At 40.0% G+C, this 19,813-nt stretch overlaps 1 protein-coding gene across 2 annotated transcripts in view; it reads right to left on the minus strand.

Moving 5' to 3' along the window:
- The window catches only part of rai14 (retinoic acid induced 14), a 49,746-nt gene that overhangs the window by 13,452 nt on the left and 16,481 nt on the right, over positions 1 to 19,813 (minus strand). For both annotated transcript variants that reach the window (XM_070552299.1, XM_015940906.3), the window contains exons 3-7: positions 10,176 to 10,306; positions 8,689 to 8,777; positions 2,275 to 2,339; positions 1,361 to 1,418; positions 1,107 to 1,177 (exon numbers count right to left, since the gene is read on the minus strand). In XM_070552299.1, coding sequence (XP_070408400.1) covers positions 1,107 to 1,177; positions 1,361 to 1,418; positions 2,275 to 2,339; positions 8,689 to 8,777; positions 10,176 to 10,306 — 414 coding nt within the window. The remainder of the gene's footprint in view (positions 1 to 1,106; positions 1,178 to 1,360; positions 1,419 to 2,274; positions 2,340 to 8,688; positions 8,778 to 10,175; positions 10,307 to 19,813) is intronic.

Genomic DNA, 19,813 nt, shown 5'->3' on the forward strand with positions numbered 1-19,813 from the left:
GATGATGCAGCCATGATGTGCGCCCAAGGCTAACAAGCTGGCATGTTCAGGTCAGTATTAAACCTTCATGTTCCAGACGAATGGCTCAAATTCTGCATCCAATAACAAAACACAGAGCAGCTAAAACCTCACACACACACATTTGCACTTGATTACAACTGGGAAAGTGAATGATTCAGTAAAGAGTAAGTGAGTAAGTAAGTGAAAGAGACATGGTGATTCCTCTTGCTTTTTTGCAGAAAACAGCTGTAAACTTGTCTTTTTGACATCAGGTAACCAACAGTCAAATATCTGAAGTTAAGTTTTAAAAGTCGCTACTTATAGTTTATCCAATTTAGAACCAAATAACCTAATATTAACTAAATGTAGATAAAGATCTGGAGAAGTCAGCAATGAGAATTCACTCTGAAAATCCTAAAAGTCAGTTGCACAAAGTTGCAGCATTTACTGTGCATATTTCAAAAACAAAAATAAACAGCTTGTTCCTTGCTCTAAATCAGGCTAAAAAGACTTTTTACTGCCAGTAAATGAACATATTTCCAGGAAATTATTGTTGCGTGAGAGTATTATTTTTGTCTGACTGCAGCAGGCAAGAACCAACATAATCCTAAATTACAAATAAACTGTAACCCTCTTAATTTCTTTCCTCTTTCTCAAATTTTCAAACACAAACACAGACATTTTCATGCTTACAACACATCCCGGCTGGGTAAAAACCACAGGCATGGTCTGTCACTGCAATGGAGACCACATGTCTGGAGCTTGAGTTCCCACAGATCTCTGACCTTTTACCTTACACATGCACAGAAATCAATCTTCAAACGGATGACAAAAGAGAGGAAATGTCGTGTCATCAAACTCTTTTAGACTGCAGAAATGTGCAGCAGATAATTTAAAATTATAAAGGCTATGTTTTCATGTCATTACAACTTTTAAAAAAGGAGCACAAGAAAGATGCTCACAATGAGAATCACAAGAGAATCTGCAGATTTCTCTGTCTCCACTGGAAATACTGCTGCTGCTGAGGAAATGTAATTTGGTGGAGCATATTTGTGGTCTTCACCCCTCCACCAAACCAGAAGGAGGATAAGAGTAAAAGTACATACTGTATCTTTTAGGTTGATGGGACTTTTGACTTCACACAGCAGTTGGACAATCTGGACGTTCCCAACAGCAGCTGAGAATAAAGAAATGATAATTATAATCCTTTAATTCCAGATATAAAAGACGATTTTATTGGAATAAAACTGGAGCTTAAACTTAATCTTGCTAGAACATTTTCCCACGTCCTTCTGAAAGCAGGCTGGCTCTATATAAAATCCTTCTGTGTAATTAACTCTGGGGCTGCAGAGACACTCACCAGCATGATGCAGAGCAGTTCTCCCCAAGCTGTCCATGGTGTCAACGGGACACTTGTTCTGCAAATTGAAGAAAAAAATGACTTTACTAGATAAAATCCATGTTCTCTGAGTTTATGTTCAACAAAAAGTAACTTGTGTAGTTCTTTTAACTAATTTCTTCAATGGAAGTGTCCACATTTTAGGTTTATATATTCCAATTAGCAGTTTTTTTCTTTGTTCAACTTTTATTATGTTTCATAAGTTTGTCTTGATTACAGAAGATACTTTGTAACAAACATTTTCCATCACATGTTTTCATGATAATTCTAATAACATGATAAGGACCTCCAAATTGTGATTTTTTTCTGATTATAATCAGTCATTCAGAGTTTTTCATGCGGGCTGAACATGAAAACAGTCTCCTACACCTATCTTCAGGAGCATCCTAACTTTTGATTTACACTAGTGAACACTGCAAATGTTATGAATAAACGAGTAAACCACACCTTTTAAAGTGCAATACTCTTTATGTGCAGCAGTGAGATTAGTGAGGTTTGCATTGCTGAATAACTGCAAATTATCATGCGGTGGGTTAGGTGAGCAGAACCGAGGAGGAAGAGTGGAGCACTTGTGTGTTTGTGTGTGCGCATGTGCGTCTTTCTTCCTGCTAAATTCTGCTGATCAGCCCAGTGAAACTGTCTGGTTTAAGACAAGAGAAAACAATCTGTTCACACTGCAGGATTCATATGATGTGTGTAGAACTTTCACACACTGTGTGTTTGAGTTCAGCCAAAAAAACAGTATCCAACCAAAACGCTGCTGCTAGATGAATTTGTACCAAAACATGTTCTTGCATGATTGGACACATATGAGTTCATCTGTAGCCACAATGTGATGCAAACGACAATTATTGTTTAACTCTCCTTCAGCTTACCTGAATGAGCTTCCTGCAGCATTCCACATGGTTGTTTTTGGCAGCCAGGTGTAAAGGAGAAAAACCTTAACAAAGATGAAAGAAATTGCTCTAAAGTGTCCAAAGGAAAGCATCAAAGCACCTTTTAAGTTGTCTTCCTGAAAATTTGATCCAAATTGTTGCAACAAGTACAACACCGTTTGTTGCTCCCAACCCGACCAGAGTCATTTTATTATGAGCATCTGCCAATTAGGGTTGTCACGGTGTGAAAATTTAGCCTCATGGTTATTATGACCAAAATTATCACCGTTATCGGTATTATCGCGGTATTTTTTTTAAACGTGTTACATTTTCAGACAACTAAATAAACCCTGTATATCAGGAAAATATTGTCCTCAGTTTGTGTAAAAATTTTGCCTAAAATTTGTTATTTTGTAATTATGTTATTTGTTTACATTTTTCCCCGTTAGTCTTTAATATACCAATATTTGCCCATAACTTCTTATTTTTTGTCTGTTTGATGTCATCATTTTTAAAATATTAGATCAGATTAGGGCTGCACGATTATGGCAAAAATTAAATGATGATGATGATGGTGGTGGTGGTGGTGGTAGTGATAATGATGATTGTGATGATGATGATTATGGTGGTGGTGATGATGATGATGAGGATAATGATGATGATGATAGTGATAATGTTGATTGTGATGATGATGTTGGTGATAGTGATGATGATGGTGGTGATTGTGATGGTGGTGATAATGATGATGGTGATGATGATGTTGGTGACTGTGATGATGATGTTGGTGATTGTGATGACGATTCAATTCAAAAATACTTTATTAATCCCAGAGGGAAATTGATTGCTGTAGTAGCTCAGAATAATAATAATAATCAAGTCATCAAAGAGTTATTGTATATTACAATGGCTGTTGGCAGGAAGGATCTCCAGTAGTGGTCAGTGTTGCAGCAAAACTGAAGAAGCCTCTGACTGAAGACACTCTTCCGTTGTCAGACAGTCTTGTGAAGAGAATGCTCAGGGTTGTCCATAATTTTCTTGATTCTCTGGAGAATCCTTCTTTGCATTATCTCCTCCAGTGGTTCCACAGTCATCCCCAAAACAAAACCAGCCTTTTTTATTAGGCTGTTGAGCCTTTTCAGGTCCCTGCTTCTGATGCTACAAGCCCAACAGACATTGGCTGAAGAGATTACACTCTCAACAATAGACTTGTAGAAGATCTGCAGCATCTTGCTACAGACATTGAAGGACCTAAGCGTCCTCAAGAAGTGCAGTCTGCTGTGTCCCTTCTTGTAAACGGCTTCGCTGTTCTTTCTCCAGTCCAGTCTGTTGTCCAGGTGAACTCCAAGGTATTTGTATTCCTCAACCACTTCCACTTCTCCCATAATGGAAACAGTGTTTGACTCTACCCTGTTTCTTCTGAAGTCTAAAATCATCTCCTTTGTTTTGTTCATGTACAAAGTCAGATGATTGTTTCCACACCATGCTACAAAGCGCTCCACCAGCTCTCTGTACTCAGCTTCCTGTCCATCTCTGATACACCTGACAACTGCAGAGTCATCTGAGTATTTCTGTAGATGACAGGTCTCTGATTTGTACTGGAAGTCTGAGGTGTACAGGGTGAAAAGGAATGGTGAGAGTACAGTTCCCTGTGGTGCTCCAATGTTACTGATCACCTGGTTTGATGTGCAGTTCTTCAGCCTCACAAACTGTGGTCTGTTTGTCAGGTAGTCTTTAATCCAGGCGATAGTTGAGGCCCCCACCTGTGTCTTCTGGAGTTTCTGGCAAAGTACATCAGGCTGGATTGTGTTAAATGCACTGGAGAAATCAAAGAACATGACCCTCACAGTGCTGCCTGCTTTGTCCAGATGACAGTGGATTGGTTGAAGCAGCTGGACGATGGCATCTTCAACTCCAACTCCATGGCGATAAGCAAACTGCAGCGGGTCCTGATATGTCCTAGTTTGCTTATTCAGGTGGACCAACAGGAGTCTCTCCAGGACCTCCATGATGTGGGATGTCAGGGCAACCGGTTTGTAGTCGTCACTGACTGATGGGCGAGTTTTCTTTGGAACTGGAACAAGGCAGGATGTCTTCCACAGGACTGGAACCTTCTCCTGGGCCAGGCTGAGGTTGAAGAGGTGCTGCAGAATCCCTCAGAGCTTCTCTGCACAGGCCTTCAGTACTATGGGGCTGACACCATCTGGATCTGCAGCCTTGTTCCTGTTCAGTCTCTTCAGCTGCCTCTTCACCTGACTTCTAGAGACAGATAGGTGGGAGGAGGAGGTAAATGGGGCAGCAGCATCTCCTGACTTGGTTGAAGACAGATTTATAGAACCAGATGAGTCCATGACTGTGTTAGAGGACAAAAGAGCTGGCGTGTGACAGGAAAATGTTGGATCAGAGGAGGATGGGATGTCTGATTGGCTGGGGACAGGTGAGGAGGATGCTGGGTTTGTTCCTGAACTGAACCTATTGAAGAACTTGTTCAGTTCATTGGCTGTGTCCAGGCTGCCATCTGTGCAATCCTTCCTCTTCTTGAAGCCTGTGATCTTCTTCATCCCTGACCAGACATCTCTGATATTGTTCCTCTGTAGTTTGTTCTCCAGCTTCTTCCTGTATGCCTCCTTGCTGTCTCTGATCTTGATCTTCAGTTGCTTCTGTATACTCCTCAATAATTCCCTGTCTCCCTCCTTGAAGGCTCTTTTTTTCTCATTTAGCAGATTCTTCAGTTCACTGGTGATCCAGGGTTTGTATGCTCACTGTTCTGGTGGGTATGATGTTGTCCACACAGAAGTTTATATAGTCAGTGACACATCCAGTCATGGCATTGATGTCCTCTTCATATCCTTGGCAGTAGGGCAGCACAATATATTGAAAAATTATCGTCATCAGGATAACAAGACGTGCGATAGGCCCATTGCAAAGCACGTCAAAAACGGTGATAAATGCTTGGTTCAAACATTTCTATCCGTGTCATAAATCAACTTTTTGTAAACCAGCTCTGTTTTTTACGCGGATGTATTATTTGACCAATCATATGTAGCCCTTTTGATATGCGGCCAATCAGATGGGTCCGTTCATGTAATACGCCCGCCCCCTACATAGACCCTTAGGATGGAAAGCAACACCCGAACTGAGTTAGCGGTGCCGTTCCCTTGTTCGTCATGCTGGCTCAGAGCAACAAATGCACTTTGTGCTGAGGTTTCTGGAATCAGCCCTGCTTTCAAACGTGAACGTAAGTCCGCTCTGTGTTGTTAATCATTTTTACCGAGCTGACTAAGACACGCGCCGGTGAACCAACCCACCTTCATGTCGCTAGTGTTCCACCGGGTGGTGATGTTAGCCCCAGGCTCCGGTTAGCTTCCAGCTAAAAAGCTACAGCACTCTCTTCCCAGTCCCACCCTGCTAAAGAGGGCCTGGAAAAGTTCCCCCACACATCAAAGTGATTTTTCATTTATGAGCGTTTATAACCTTGTTAATCAGGATAGTTGATTTGCTGCTGCACATAAACTGTCAGTCAGAAGCTCTGCTAGCCGGTTATCTTAGAGGAGCTAGTTCAATTTGTTAGCTTGTTATCAGAATCATAGTTGCAGTTTCATCATCTGAGCTGCTTTTTAAGATCTAGGTAAACTTGTTCAATTTGGGGTTAAAACCAAACGTTTTCACATATTTTCCATGTAGTTTTTTGCCAGTTCCTCTTCTGAAAGGTGGACAATTGTTTTTCTCTTTCCCTCAGAAAATCTTAATATTCTCCTAGTTTGGCCCAGCACAGTTCACTTCCCATTTACAGACATAGCCTTATATCATAACCACATAAGTGGAGAAAATGCTCAGTAGCAATGAGAGAATTTGCTGTTGCATTTAAGTGATGTTAACTATTATTTAACATTTAAACTTATTTTCTGATTATTTATTTATTTATTCAAAAACCCTGGTAAGGGATGTTTTTCTGTATTTGGAGCATCAGAAAAAGTTTTATGGTGGTGGTGATGTTTTAAAGTCACTGAGAAACTGCATGCATGCAGTTTCTTGTTTTGCTGCTAATACAGTAGCAGGTGCAGCTGCATATTTTTTCAATAAAAATGTTATGTTGTAATGGAATTCATGCATTAGTTTTTGTTTGCTTTGAACCCAGAGCAGCCATCACACGCCAGACGACATCAATACTGCATACTTTAGTATTTGTTCATTTATCGCAAGTAATATCGATATCGCAATATTAAGCACTGTTATAGAATATCACAGGTTTTCCTAATATCGTGCAGCCCTACTTGGCAGAGAGTCATCCAATCTGTGGTCTCAAAACAACCCTGCAGGGCTTCTTTGGCATCCTGTGACCATTTTCTCACAGTTCTTCTTGTCACAGGTTGCCTCTGAACAAGTGGTTTGTATTCTGAGCAGAGAAAAACAAGATTGTATCTGATTCTCCCAGAGGAGGTCGTGTTTTGGGCATGTATGCATTCTTTAAATTTGCATAACACAAATCCAATGTCTTGTTTTCTCTTGTGGAGCAGCTGACAAACTGTTGAAATGTTTGAAGTGTAGCAGAGAGCGAGGCATGATGTCAAGAATGATGTCAGCTGGCTACCTGAATATACTGAATGACCAGGTTATTCCATCTTCCCTGATGGCACGGGCATATTCCAAGATGACAATGCCAGGATTCATCAGGCTCAGATAGTGAAAGAGTGGTTCAGAGAGCATGAGACATCACTTTCACACATGGATTGGCCACCACAGAGTCCAAACCTTAACCCCATTGAGAATCTTTGGAATGTGCTGGAGAAGGCTTTGTGCAGCGGTCAAACTCCACCATCATCAATGCAAGATCTTGGTGAAACATTAATGCAACACTGGATGGAAATAAACCTTGTGGTGTTGCAGAAACTTTTTGAAACAATGCCACAGCGAATGTGTTTTCTCGCGATAGGGCAGGCATGCCACAGCTGGCAGGTTTCGCTCTTCACTGTAGAGCTACCTATACTGTATGTCTACCTCAGATCAACTGAAAATCATGTGATCAGGCCTTATTTCCAATCATTTGATCGGATTGGAGCATCATTACAATTTTTAATAATTTTGCAGAATAGGGTTGTCACGGTAACCGGTGTAGCGTAAACCCCGGTAAAAAAGTTGACAATAATAACTGTCTTGTTTTTTAAAAATATATATTATCTTGGTGGGTTACCGTGGCTGCGGTGTAGGCGTGATGACCCTTACCAGCCACCGTATCATCTGCTGAAGTTGTCTGCGGCACATGCGCACTTTGTTGTTTACGACCAAAACTTTCTTGCAGCTAAAGCTGAGATAATGGCCAAAGGAGGAGACGGCTGCGCGCAGGACATTTATTATCCTTCAAAGAAGACAAAGTGGGAAGTATGGGTATTTTTTGGATATTTGAAGAATGCCGAGGGACAGTTGATAGAAGACGGCTATCCTGTTTGCAGCACGTGCAGAAAAAGTGTCTGTGAAAGGCAGCAACGCTTCAAATCTCATGACACATCTGTGTGACCATCACCCACAACTCTACAGTCAACGCAAGGCAAGCTAACGTTAGCGTTTTAGCTAAAATGCGTGATCCGAGGATTTGGGTTGAGGGAGAATGTAACGAGTCGCTATATAAAGCAGCCGCAGCACCTGCTACCTGCATATAAACCATGTTGCGGACACCCCCATGTTGAAATGACGCTATGCATTACGGGGCTCCCAGGGGCAGATAAGAGTTGGTCTCTCTCTGAGAATAATTATGAATTTAACAATGATTATTGCCTGATGACATTTTCCCAAACCTGCAAAGCTCACTGGAAGGACACAAACCGAGGACAATATTTTCCTGATATAGGGATTATTACACAAGTAAGGGTAAAAAAAGTATCTGATTAGAAGGCTACTTGAGTACTGAGTATCATCTGATCTAATATTTTTAAAATGATTACATCAAACAAACAAAAAATAAGAAGTTATGAGCAAATATTGGTATTTTAAAGACTAAAGGGGAAAAATGTAAACGAATAAACAACATAATTACAAAATAACACATTTTAGGCAAAAGTTAGACACAAAATGAGGACAATATGTTCCTGATATAGGCCCTACAGGGTTTATTTTGAAAATGTAACACTTTTAAAAAAATACCGTGATAATACCGAAAACCGAGATAATTTTGGTCACAATAACTGTGAGGTTAAATTTTCACACCGTGACAATCCCATTGCAGAATAGAACAGATCAAACTTTTGTGATACACTCAAGGACCAGCGTACATTAAAGATCAGTATAAACAATATTAAAAAATCTGTCTAAATTACAAATAAAAAAGTACCATAAAAAATGATTACACAGATTTCTGCACACACACAAAAATCACCATAAATCTCTTTTATTCTATCACAGCAGAATCACTGAAGGACATACCAGCAGCATCGGTGACTGACAGGTCAGCTCCATGGGACAAAATCACAGCCAGACACTCCGTTTGGCCACGAGCAGCTGCAACATGAAGACTGGACACAAAATTAAAAGACGTCAGAGATGTTAATGTCAGCAGATACAGTACCCTAACAAATATCTGTACTCATTTATACCTAGAAGCACTTTCAAATCAGCTGTGTGGCGAATACATTTAACTTCTGTGTCACCAACATCTACTTGGCAGCTTCAACCATAGTGTCCACATGAAGTATAGGTGTTAGGGAAGTGGTTATTAGTGAAAATACTGAACTAAAACTGTTCTTGGTCATCAGGTGGAACTTCTGTCAGTTTTACGGCAGTTTGACTCTAAAGGAAAAATGTCAAAGTCATTAAAATACAGGATTACAATATTGTTATTCTGTTTTCTTGTCAACTTTCATTTTCCACATTAATCCTACACACATCAGGCATTAATAATCTGTCTAATCTGAACTGTGCTCATCTATCTGTGCCTGTATGCAGAGGGAAATCAACACAACCCAAGTCCACCTCTGAGACCTGAATGAAAAGAATAAAGCTGTACATACGCTCTTCCTCCTCTTAAGAGTGTGCATGTATGTGTCAACACACAACTACACACAGGATGAAAAACTACATCAAGATGCCTTTGAGTCACGTATTATCACCATGGAGATTTAGTTGACTCCTCTATTGAGCATTCTGAAAAGATGTGGTTTTTGATTCCAGATCCCGACACTCATCAGGAACTACAGACTTATAAACATGCACCTGCCTGTGTGTGTCTGTGCTCCATTTGCACAGACAGAAAAGGTCAAATGATTAGTACATAGTGGTGAAATAAAAAAAGGCTATTTGTTACAGCTTTTGAGAATCTGCATGCTTGCTTCTTACTCTATCTGATCCTGTGTTTGGATTCGAGCTGCTCTGCTTGAACTGCTGAGCACTCGGAGGTCAATAAGGGGTGTTGTGAGCATGATAAAGAGAGGGGTGAAACATTAACGCTGAGGCTCGGTGTTATTGACAGTCTCAGCAGGAGAGTGAACAAGCTCAACTGCCTGTGCAAGAATGAGATCTCAAAACACTGAACGTCATCAAGGCTGCACAAGCCGTTACAAAATGTGACCCTCAGAGATTTGACTAAAAACAGACTTATTTTTAGAACAGTCATTCATTTTTAACGTTGTGGAGACTGAAAGCACTTTCTAAAGACCTGAGGCCATAGGCCTGCTAAAGCATGGAAGACCTTAAAAGAGGTCAAATCAAAACAAAGATGGTTTATTTCACCAAAATCCATTTGTTACATAAGTTACTTACAAAATGTGAATGTCTTTCTTTCCTTGATTTAATCATCAGTCTTAAAGAATACTATTACTATAACGTTTGTGCTATTATTCTGATTCAGAATACCACAAAGAACACAAAGATACAACATCAACAAAACGTCTGATGATGACAAAAGCAATGCTTACGCTGATTTGCCCTCGCTGTCCAGCTTCACAGCATTGGCACCTTTCTTACTGAGAAGGGACACCACTTTGTCCAACTCGCCGTGCTCCACTGATGCCAGCAGGCGCTCGTCATTCTTGTTCCACTCATTGACCTAAAGAAAAAACGAAGACAATTAAACATAAGGAGAACCAAATAAGAAAACACTACTGCTTATTAGAAAATGTTCTCATTTTCATGGAAACACTTTAAATGAGTCCAGACTGGAAATACAGCAATGAAAAAGAAGATGTAGATGCTATCAAAGTTAGAAATGAGGACACTGATGATTTTTTTTTTCATTAAATAATTCACAGCAGTCGCAGCCTGCCAGACACTGAGGTTTCACCCTCGATCCTCCTCTCCAGAGGCTGTGCCGACCGCTCCATCAGTCAGAAATCTTTCTGCTTGTTATTTAAAGATACTTTTCACTAATTTTTTTAAATAAATCTGCTGTGGTCTCTAGTATAAATTAATTGCTTGTGAGTCGTTTCTGTAGAAAAAAAACTCTGGAGCTCCTGTTTCAGGGAGTAGAAGGGGGTGGGTGTGTGAGTGTGTGTGTGGATGTGTGGGTGGGGGGTGGGGGTGGGGGGTTAGGATTATGAATCTTACTCATTAAAATCCATTAAAGGTAAATGTCTTGCCTCTGATTGGCTAACAGCAATGTGACTCTTGCTGCTTTTGCTCACTATTGTTTTTTGGGTAAAAAATGCTAAGTTGAGGTTTTACCTCTACAAATGACACAAGCGTGAAGGAGTTCAGCCATGTTGTGTAGTTGGTAATGTGCTTAGCTTCCACTAGCCGAGGTGCACCCTGCTCTTTCGGCCACATAATGAACACGGGCTTTTGTGATTGCAATAAGACTGCAAATGCTATTTTCTCAGCGATGTAGGAGAGCCTAGTTTTTCTGACCTGATCATTTTCTTGTTTATTTTCTCTTTACGACTAATGTGGGAAATATGGTTTGAAGAAAATATTCATGTTCAGAATGCATGTGAAACTCAGAGTGAATTATCGTACCTTAAAAGGAAGAAGGAGAAGAAGAACACGATTTTTTATAGCGCCTCTCAAGATAAAAATCACAAGGCACTTCACAAAAACAAAAATTAAGGCATAAAAAGATTTCAAAAAGGAGAAAAGAAAAAATATGTAAGGAAAGGGAGAGAGAAAATGAACAGGAAAGAGGGGGATCAGAGGATCCCGGGAAAGGTGGAACAAGAGCAGAACAAGGAGAGGGTGATGATGGTCACACCAGAATCAGCTAGAACAGGTGAGTCTTCAACTGCTTTTTAAAGGAGACCACTGAGTCCTCTGATCTCAGGCTCAGGAGGAGAGAGTTCCAGAGTCTGGGGTCACAGCAGCAAAAGATCTGTCACCTTTGGTCTTTAGCCTGGTGCTGCACAACCAGTAGGCTTTGATCACTGGACCTCAGGGCCCTGCTGGGGGTGTAGGGACTGAGAAGATCACCAATGTAATATGGTGCTCATCCATGTAAGGCCCTAAACTCCACAACCAGGGTCTTGAAATGAGTGTTTGGAGGACTTGGTCAGAAGCCGAACTCCACAACCAGGGTCTTGAAATGAGTGTTTGGAGGACTTGGTCAGAAGCCGAGCACAGGCATTCTGAACCACCTGTAGACGGTTCAGGGAGGTTCTGCTCAGACACGTGAAAAGAGAGTTGCAGTAGTCTAAGCGTGAGGAGATGAAGGTGTGGATAACTGTCTCAAGTTCAGAGCGGGACAGAATGGGACTCAGCTTTGCAATGTTCCTGAGATGGAAGAAGGAAGAGCGAACAAGAGAACTGACATGAGAATCCAGGGTGAGAGCTGGGTCAAAGGTCACACCAAGATTCCTGACAGAGGGTTTGGTGTGAGAAGCAAGCTGACCAAGAGAGTCTCTGACTTTGGGAACCAGCTTATCTGGGGCACAGATGAGGACCTCAGTCTTAACAAGTATTACGTGTTTTCTCAGTTAACAAGACCTTTAACTATAATATACAAGATGTCTGCATTCCAGCTTCATGGTTCCTTCCAATCTGGTCTAATCTCATATTTTACCATCTCCAGACCATCATGCTATGCATGACAATTACAACAATGTTTTCTAATAATTTATCAACTTTAAGAAATTATTACCTTAGATTAGCAGCCATTTGTGCAAAGGACAGAAAATCACTGACGATAGGTTGCTAATTGATTTCAGTTGTTGGTGAATTGATAAAATTGTTTGTGAACTAAATTGTTTGTGAACTACATTAAAGTGCATTTATCTAATGAAAACAAAAAAATAAGTGCTAGTGATTCCAAGTTTTGAGCTGTATTTACTCGAAGATGAATTTCAGACTTACTGATCTTTTTGGAAAATATCCAAAAGTTTGAGTTTTATTAAAGTATGTTGTAGCTTATAATAACTGTTAATAATTATTATTGATTATATTATGATTTGTTATAACTAATGTGCATTATTATTATTGTTATTAGCAGGTCTGACTTTGCAGTCAAAATGCCCAAGATGCCCCAAACATGAGTAATGATTCTCAAAGGGGAGCAAATATGTTTCGCTCTGCTACAGCTTGCACAAAGCATTTGTTATCATGATTAAGTGCACAGGCAGGCACACACAAACACCAACTAAATGAGCACCCGTTTGCATCAGTGATAGAGAGATCAGCTATTGGAAAGCCTCGGACATGATCTCATTCAGGTTATATTCTGATTCACAACAGCTACGAGATACAACAGAGCAAGAATTAAGAACAGAAACCACTATAAACTAGGACCTGGCATGGAAAAATGAATTTCCTCCAGCAGAACATGGCTTATTAAAGACAAAGTACAAAGAGGAGGACTGAACTCTTAGCCCCCATGGACTTGGCAAAAACAGCTCATCAGTCAGCTCTCCCTGCAATCAGCTATGAGTATCGGTTTGCAGTGCAGAGTGAGGTTTGACCTGATAGCCTACTGACAGACAGTACACGTTAGGAGAAGCATTGATTCCTCTAATAGATGGGATGAAAACTTGGAAGCTATTTTAGAAAGAGCAATATGCCAGCGCAGCACTGCAAGGTGTAAATAGCTTCTAAGGCAAACACCCAAATGCAACCACTGCAATACATTTTGTATAGCTGGTGGAAAAATGCAGGGCTATAAAAAAAAAACCTTAATGACTTAAACAGTCATGATGACCCCCGAACTCTGCAGCATAACACACAAGGTCATCGACTAGTGAGTGAGTTAAAAATAATAAAAACAATGTTTAAGCTCCATTTTCAAAAAACACTTCCCATAAGATGTCCCAATTTTTTCTTGTTGACAAAAATAAGTTTTTTCATTTTTTTCTTATTAATAAAAATATCTTGATTTCTTTTGCAGAAAGTCATGAGTTGTTGAGCCACTGTAAAGGGCTCTGAGCTAATTGATCTCTAAAAGTAGCAACGCTCAAGATTTCTTTAGAGAAAACAAATAAAACAACAAATAAACATCAAAGGTTCTTTGTTTACATTTTTAACAAGTTTAATTGAAAAATTGGAAGCGTTTGTTTAACGGAAACCAGCACCCCGCTTATCTTGCTTTGTGAATATCAGGAAGGGCAGAACCAGCTGGCTTAATTGAGTGGCTTTATGATACGGAAATAACAGCTAAATAAACTTGTTCCTATAAACGACAGACTCGGTACCCAGAGTGGGTCAGGTGGTGATGTGGCACCAGGTGTTTAAATTCTACCTAATATTAAAACAGACCTTATTGGTCTTTATACAGAAATAATAACTCATTTGATGTTGCACCAGATTTTGCAAACAGGTTTGATTAAGTTTATTTTTCTTTTATTTTTTATAATCCATTCCTTAAAAAGTAATCATGTGGCTGTCTTCAAACATTTTAGTTCAATGTATCTAATTCCTTCTTGGACTTCAGCTTTCCAAATGTCTTTAATTGAGAAAAAACACATTTTACATTTGTGTTTCTCTATGCGTTTGCCTCAAAAAAATTGAGAAAGAAAGTGAGAAGAGTTTATCTACCTTGTTTTGTATTCATAAAAAACATGATTAAATACAAAGACGCTCAATAAGTAAAGTAAGTTTAAAGTGTAAGAAGTTTATATTTAAAGCAATACACTCTATAAAGCAGATGTGTTGGAAAAATGTGTGTTTTATGAGGACATAAAAACTACTTTTAAATAAGTGCTAAACTGAATTTACTGCCAGAGAATAACCTCAAATGAACTTAAAGGTTCAAATCTACTGGTAACAAAACAACTTTAACAGGCAACAATGCACTGAACTCCAAACACTGCAGAGAATGAATGGATGAAACCAGAGCAGTCAGAATATTTATGAATGAAAGCTGTACTAATAACATGTGTGGCCTAAAGGTTTTATATTTGCCTCATTCTTAAAGCTGTGTTGTATAAATCTGCTTCTGCAGAAATATGTTCATGCAGTTGTTTGCTGTCAGATTGCTTCTAGGCCCGTATTACAATCCTCTAAACCTTTAGTGCAGTGAGGCAGCAATTATATATATATAAATATATATATATATATATATATATTTTTACTTTTAATGAAGTGATTTGTAATGCCGAGTTTGAAGTTCACGTTTACATTATAAAAAATAGTCGTAAGCAAGAGCTGCAAACGGAAAATAATTAATGACCCAAAACCAAAATAAAAGCCCCGTGCTGGCATTGACAAAATATCAGTTCAAACAATAATGCACACCCTAGTATGACCATGTGACAGGCCTGTGATTTTAATAAGCTAAAGAAATACTGAAGGGCAGTCAGGACAGAGCAACATGACATCAATACTAGACTACATTGTAGGAGACAAGTTTAAGTGGAGCGGAATGCACTGCTCCAGTTACGGCCCCATAAGTTGTGTCATCACAGGAAGACTGTGTTACGATCCAGGCTGTCTAGTGGGCCTGGGGTAACAAGGAGGACACATGCTCGGGTTTTTTAAAGTTTAACAAATTTATTTACACCAAGGAAAAAATAAACACAACTGGACTAAACGGCAGCAACTAAAAAAGTAAAATAAAATGAACTCTACTTAGCCAATACACCTACAAATCAGGGAACCCCATGCACACACAAGAACATTAATGTTCATATCAGGGAAACCCCTGCACATAAAAGACACAAACTGGCTAGAAGAGATTAAAACAAAAGCACGGCGAGGAGCCAACAGGACAGAGACCACATGTCCAGCCTGTTGCTCCCTGATGATGAGGGCTGGGTGCCTTTTGTGCAGTGAGTCCTCATTCAACTGCTGATTGTCATTGCCACCAGCTGGAACTTCAGGGTGGGGCCGGACAGGTGTGGGAAAAGCCAGGTGCTGCAAAACAGCTCCTCTCACACGAGGGATAAAACAGCGGAGTCAGAAATGAAATAAAAGCATAAATGGCACCAGCCATAACAACTGATGGAGCAATCCTGTGCTAGTACAAAAGGTGAAAAAAGAGATTAAATAAAGACTCAATAAATGTTTGGAACGGTATAATGAGTGGAGAGAGATGATTTCTTTTGGAAATGGGGTCCCAATAATAGAGGTCGAACCGGGACTGCATATGTACCAAAAATAATTCTTCATTGGTATAATAGTATCACAAATAATCATTACAAAATAATCCATATAGAGATGCACCAGTTATGGTTTTGAGGGTCAATAGTAATTTCTCATTCTTGCTCCAAACGGTTGACTGAATCCAATTTAACACTAAGAACTAATATAGGAAAACGTCACTCAAAGGTTTGAAGCTAACATTTGGATGCTAACAGGAATTATAAGCGATGCATCTGAAAGGAAATTTGGAAGGTTTTCCGCCGCCTATTTTGTTGTGAACACAAGACTTGTTATGGATCAACTATTTTATTGAAATACTTTTTCTGTATGTGGGTAGGTACTAAGACCATCCTTGTTGGAGATCTGTTCTATTCTGTCAATGATATGAGGCTTCGAATGGTGAGTTAGACTTTTAGAATTTCTGAGAGGTTTGTCAAATGCAATTACTGCGTCTAAAGCTATAGTTGCATCCTTGATTACGTACAATATGTCATTGAAATCACAAGAATCCTACTTTTAATGATATGTAGTAGGTCTTTGCACATAGAGTACAGTATTTTCCGGACTTTAAGTCGCACTTTTTTTCATATTATGGCTGGTCCTGCGACTTACACTCCGGAGCGACTTATATACCAAATTATGTATACCGCGCTGCTGTGGAATGGCTCGGGACCAGGAATAAGCTCCTCTGCCCCGCCATCACCTGCTGGAGACCGTGGCGCGCTGCCAGCGCTCCTCTGCCCCGCCATCACCTGCTGGAGCCTGTGGTGAGCTGCTGCGGGCCGGGCGGCTCCGACTCAAGAATGAGCTCCCCAGTCCCGCTGGGAGGGTTTGAAACACCGCCATCCTCTGCTGGAGACCGTGGTGCGCTGCTGCGCCCTGGTTGTTTATTCTGTTATTGTTACCGGTACTTGTCTTGCAATGTGAAATACTTGGTCTCAGATTTTGTAAGAAAAATAATAAAATTTCCCCCCAAAATGCGACTTATAGTCCAGAGCGACTTATATATGTTTTTTTCTTCTTCATTATACATTTTATGGCTGGTGCGACTTATACTCCAGAGCGACTTATACTCCGGAAAATACGGTATGTGTTGAAAAAATATGCTGATCTAACGTGGAAGTTTACAATGTCCATTCTGCAAGACTAATCCATAGGCATTAAAAAAATATTGCTCGTAAAAAAAAAGATCAACAGAGGGCTTGGCAAATCACTGACGATCGAATAATTTGTCCAATCAGCCAATCCTTAGTTGGTTCTACCTTTATAAATGCTCCAAAAGTGAAATAAAAATGTCCATCCTACTTCTTTCAGTGTTTGGTTTTAGGTATTATGTCCCTAAAACAAGGCATTTCAAAAGGTGCCCATTTGTGATGTCACAAACAGAGAACTTGGAGTAGAACCATCTCTCATGTGCAAGAGAGAGTTGCTACTGGAGGAGCAAGGAGCTCTGTTCCAAAGCCCTCCTGGATATTGGAATTCCTCAGCTTACAGCAGTCTGAGCGGGATGGGTGGGTGTGGCCAGCTCTAGCTGGCTTTCTTAAAGCGACAGAGCACTGGAACTGTTAATTCTAGAATGTACTGAAACAGTCAGAGCGTGTGTGAAAGGGATTCTGTGCAAAGAACTTCATTAACATTTTGTATCGACCATCAAAGTATTATAACTTGACAAAATTCTTAATATGTCTCCTTTAAATTTATGAATGGAAAAAATATATAGTACATCAGTGGCTAATAGTGAGCAGTAAACTGCACAAAAGTGAACATATGTATATTTTTTATTATGAATTCCAGTAAAAATAAAAAGCTGGTGGAGTTTGACTTTAAGAATATTGAAAACACCTACCAAAGTGGAGTTCAGGCGATCCATTATTTCATTTTTACATCATAGTAAAATAAGTAAACAGAGACCTTGGACCTGTGATGCAGAGATAATAACTGAGCTCTGCTGTGAGTGGACAGCCAGGAAGTGAATTTCCCTTCCTCTCTTGTCAGTTCTGTTTCCTCTTGCTTCATCTGCCTCTCTGTTTTTCTTCCAGTGTGTCGCTCTCCTACTCTGTCGTGAGTGTGTTTACATTAAAATCGGGGTGTGTGTTCCCTCTCCTTCTATAGCCTGACACTCATTAGTTCACAGAAAGAGTGAGCTGATAACACAAAGTGTTTCCTGTTTGTCCAGGCCTGAGGCTAACTGCAAGGACAAGCGAGTCAGGAGCTGCAAGAACTTACAAAAAATGTATGGGATTAGATTTGTGCCAAAAGGATCAAGAAAAAACACTTTAGAGATCAAACAAATTTTAAGACATTGAGAGAAAAAAAAATATCGTTTCAAAAGAAAAACTTACGATCTGAATCAGCTTCTTAAAATCATCAAGAAAAACACTTTGACGATCAAACAAAAATTAAGAAATTGACAGAACAAAAATATTGACTAAAGGGAAAAAATTGTTTGCCTCTATGTGTTTTTGTTATCAATTTCCTTTGTTTCATTCTTGCTGCTCAGAGTTTTGCTCACACTACCAGATTTGCACTTACACTACCTGGCTTTCTTCTTTACAAACCATGAGTTTTTGGTTGCAATTCTGACACAACCCTCTTGGGTGGGTGGGACTTCTGACAAGTTCTCTCCCATAGGACAGTGGTTTCTCTTGAGTGAAATTTCAGTGACCCGGAAGTGATGTAGCCTCCAAGACTTTTTTATTTTTCCCACCTCAGTTAACAACTTGCATTTTGAGCCCCAAACACGTTATTTCTGCTGTCTGTAGTGTCTACTGTGGATCTAAAGTGAGTATTGATAATATATTTGATCTTTTCTTAAGCACTCTTAGTTAATCTGTAAGTTAAGCCACTTTTTAAGGTGGTTTTAACCAGATGTTAGCTCACTAGCTAGCTGCTAAGCTAGCATCCAGGACAATGGTCTATAGAGCTCCGGACATCATGTGACTCTTAGAGAGTAGACACCATGTTGGCAGGCAACAAAGGTACACAAAATGAACGGGATTGGCTTGGATTTTACTCTGTCGGAGTTTACTTCACACTTTAAAACCAAATAAATCGTTTTATATAGTCAAATTAAATAGACTAAACATCTCCGACCCTTACCATGCCCCTAGGATACTTTTTAAAAATGCCAGAAGTTGTCAGAGCGGACCTGGCCAGGGAACGCCTTGGGATGTCGCCGGAGGAGCTAGCCCAAGTGGCTGGGGCGAGGGAAGTCTGGGCCTCTCGACATAGGCTACTGCCCCCACGACCCGACTCCGGATAAGCGGATGAAAATGGATGGACAAATAACAGATTTACATGTAAGATGTTTAAATAGAGTGCTGTGCTGTTTGAATGTATAAACCGAACGCCAAGAGAAATCACTAGTCTGATATTTTTCTGTGAATAAATAAATATGTCAGGCAGGAGCGTCTCAGGATCTGTCTGAGATCTGTCTCGGTGAGACAGATAATAGCAATCCAAAGTGCTTTTTATGTGTGATCTGACAATTGACCAACCACTGCTTAAAAATTAAATACAGCTTAGCCAGTTAATTGCTGTGATCATAAGACACGTAAATGGCAGCACGCAGAAATCACGAGGCAACGTTTTACATGATGTTTACTTGTTGCTATGAGTAATAAGACAGAAAAAACCACGCCAAAATAAGCTTAGGGAGCCCACTAAGAATCATAAAAAAAGCATTTAAAATAAATAACATATACAGTTGAGAAAACATACCTGATATGAAGTGGTCATAAGCGAAAACCTTTACTCTCGGGATCCCAGAGTTTCATTTTAGCCCGGTCACTAGTGTGTTTTATTACAATGATCCAACGTTTGCGGCGTTCCGGATCTTGGGGAATCCTGTAGATGGCTCATCCCTTATGTCGTCCGTGTCTGTTCTGGCATCCTGGGGCACAACAGGAATCTACCATATTTCCCGTTTGATTGAGTTTTCTGACAATAACAAACAGCCCAGCTGCGGGCTTCTGCCTGCCAAGATGGCGCCGTTTCGATTTGAACTGTTGCATGCCGGGAGAAGTGACGTCAACTCCCGGAGCTCTATTGCTGCAGAGAG

Source organism: Nothobranchius furzeri, chromosome 6, assembly GCF_043380555.1.
Source record: "Nothobranchius furzeri strain GRZ-AD chromosome 6, NfurGRZ-RIMD1, whole genome shotgun sequence".
Classification (NCBI taxonomy): Eukaryota; Metazoa; Chordata; class Actinopteri; order Cyprinodontiformes; family Nothobranchiidae; genus Nothobranchius; species Nothobranchius furzeri.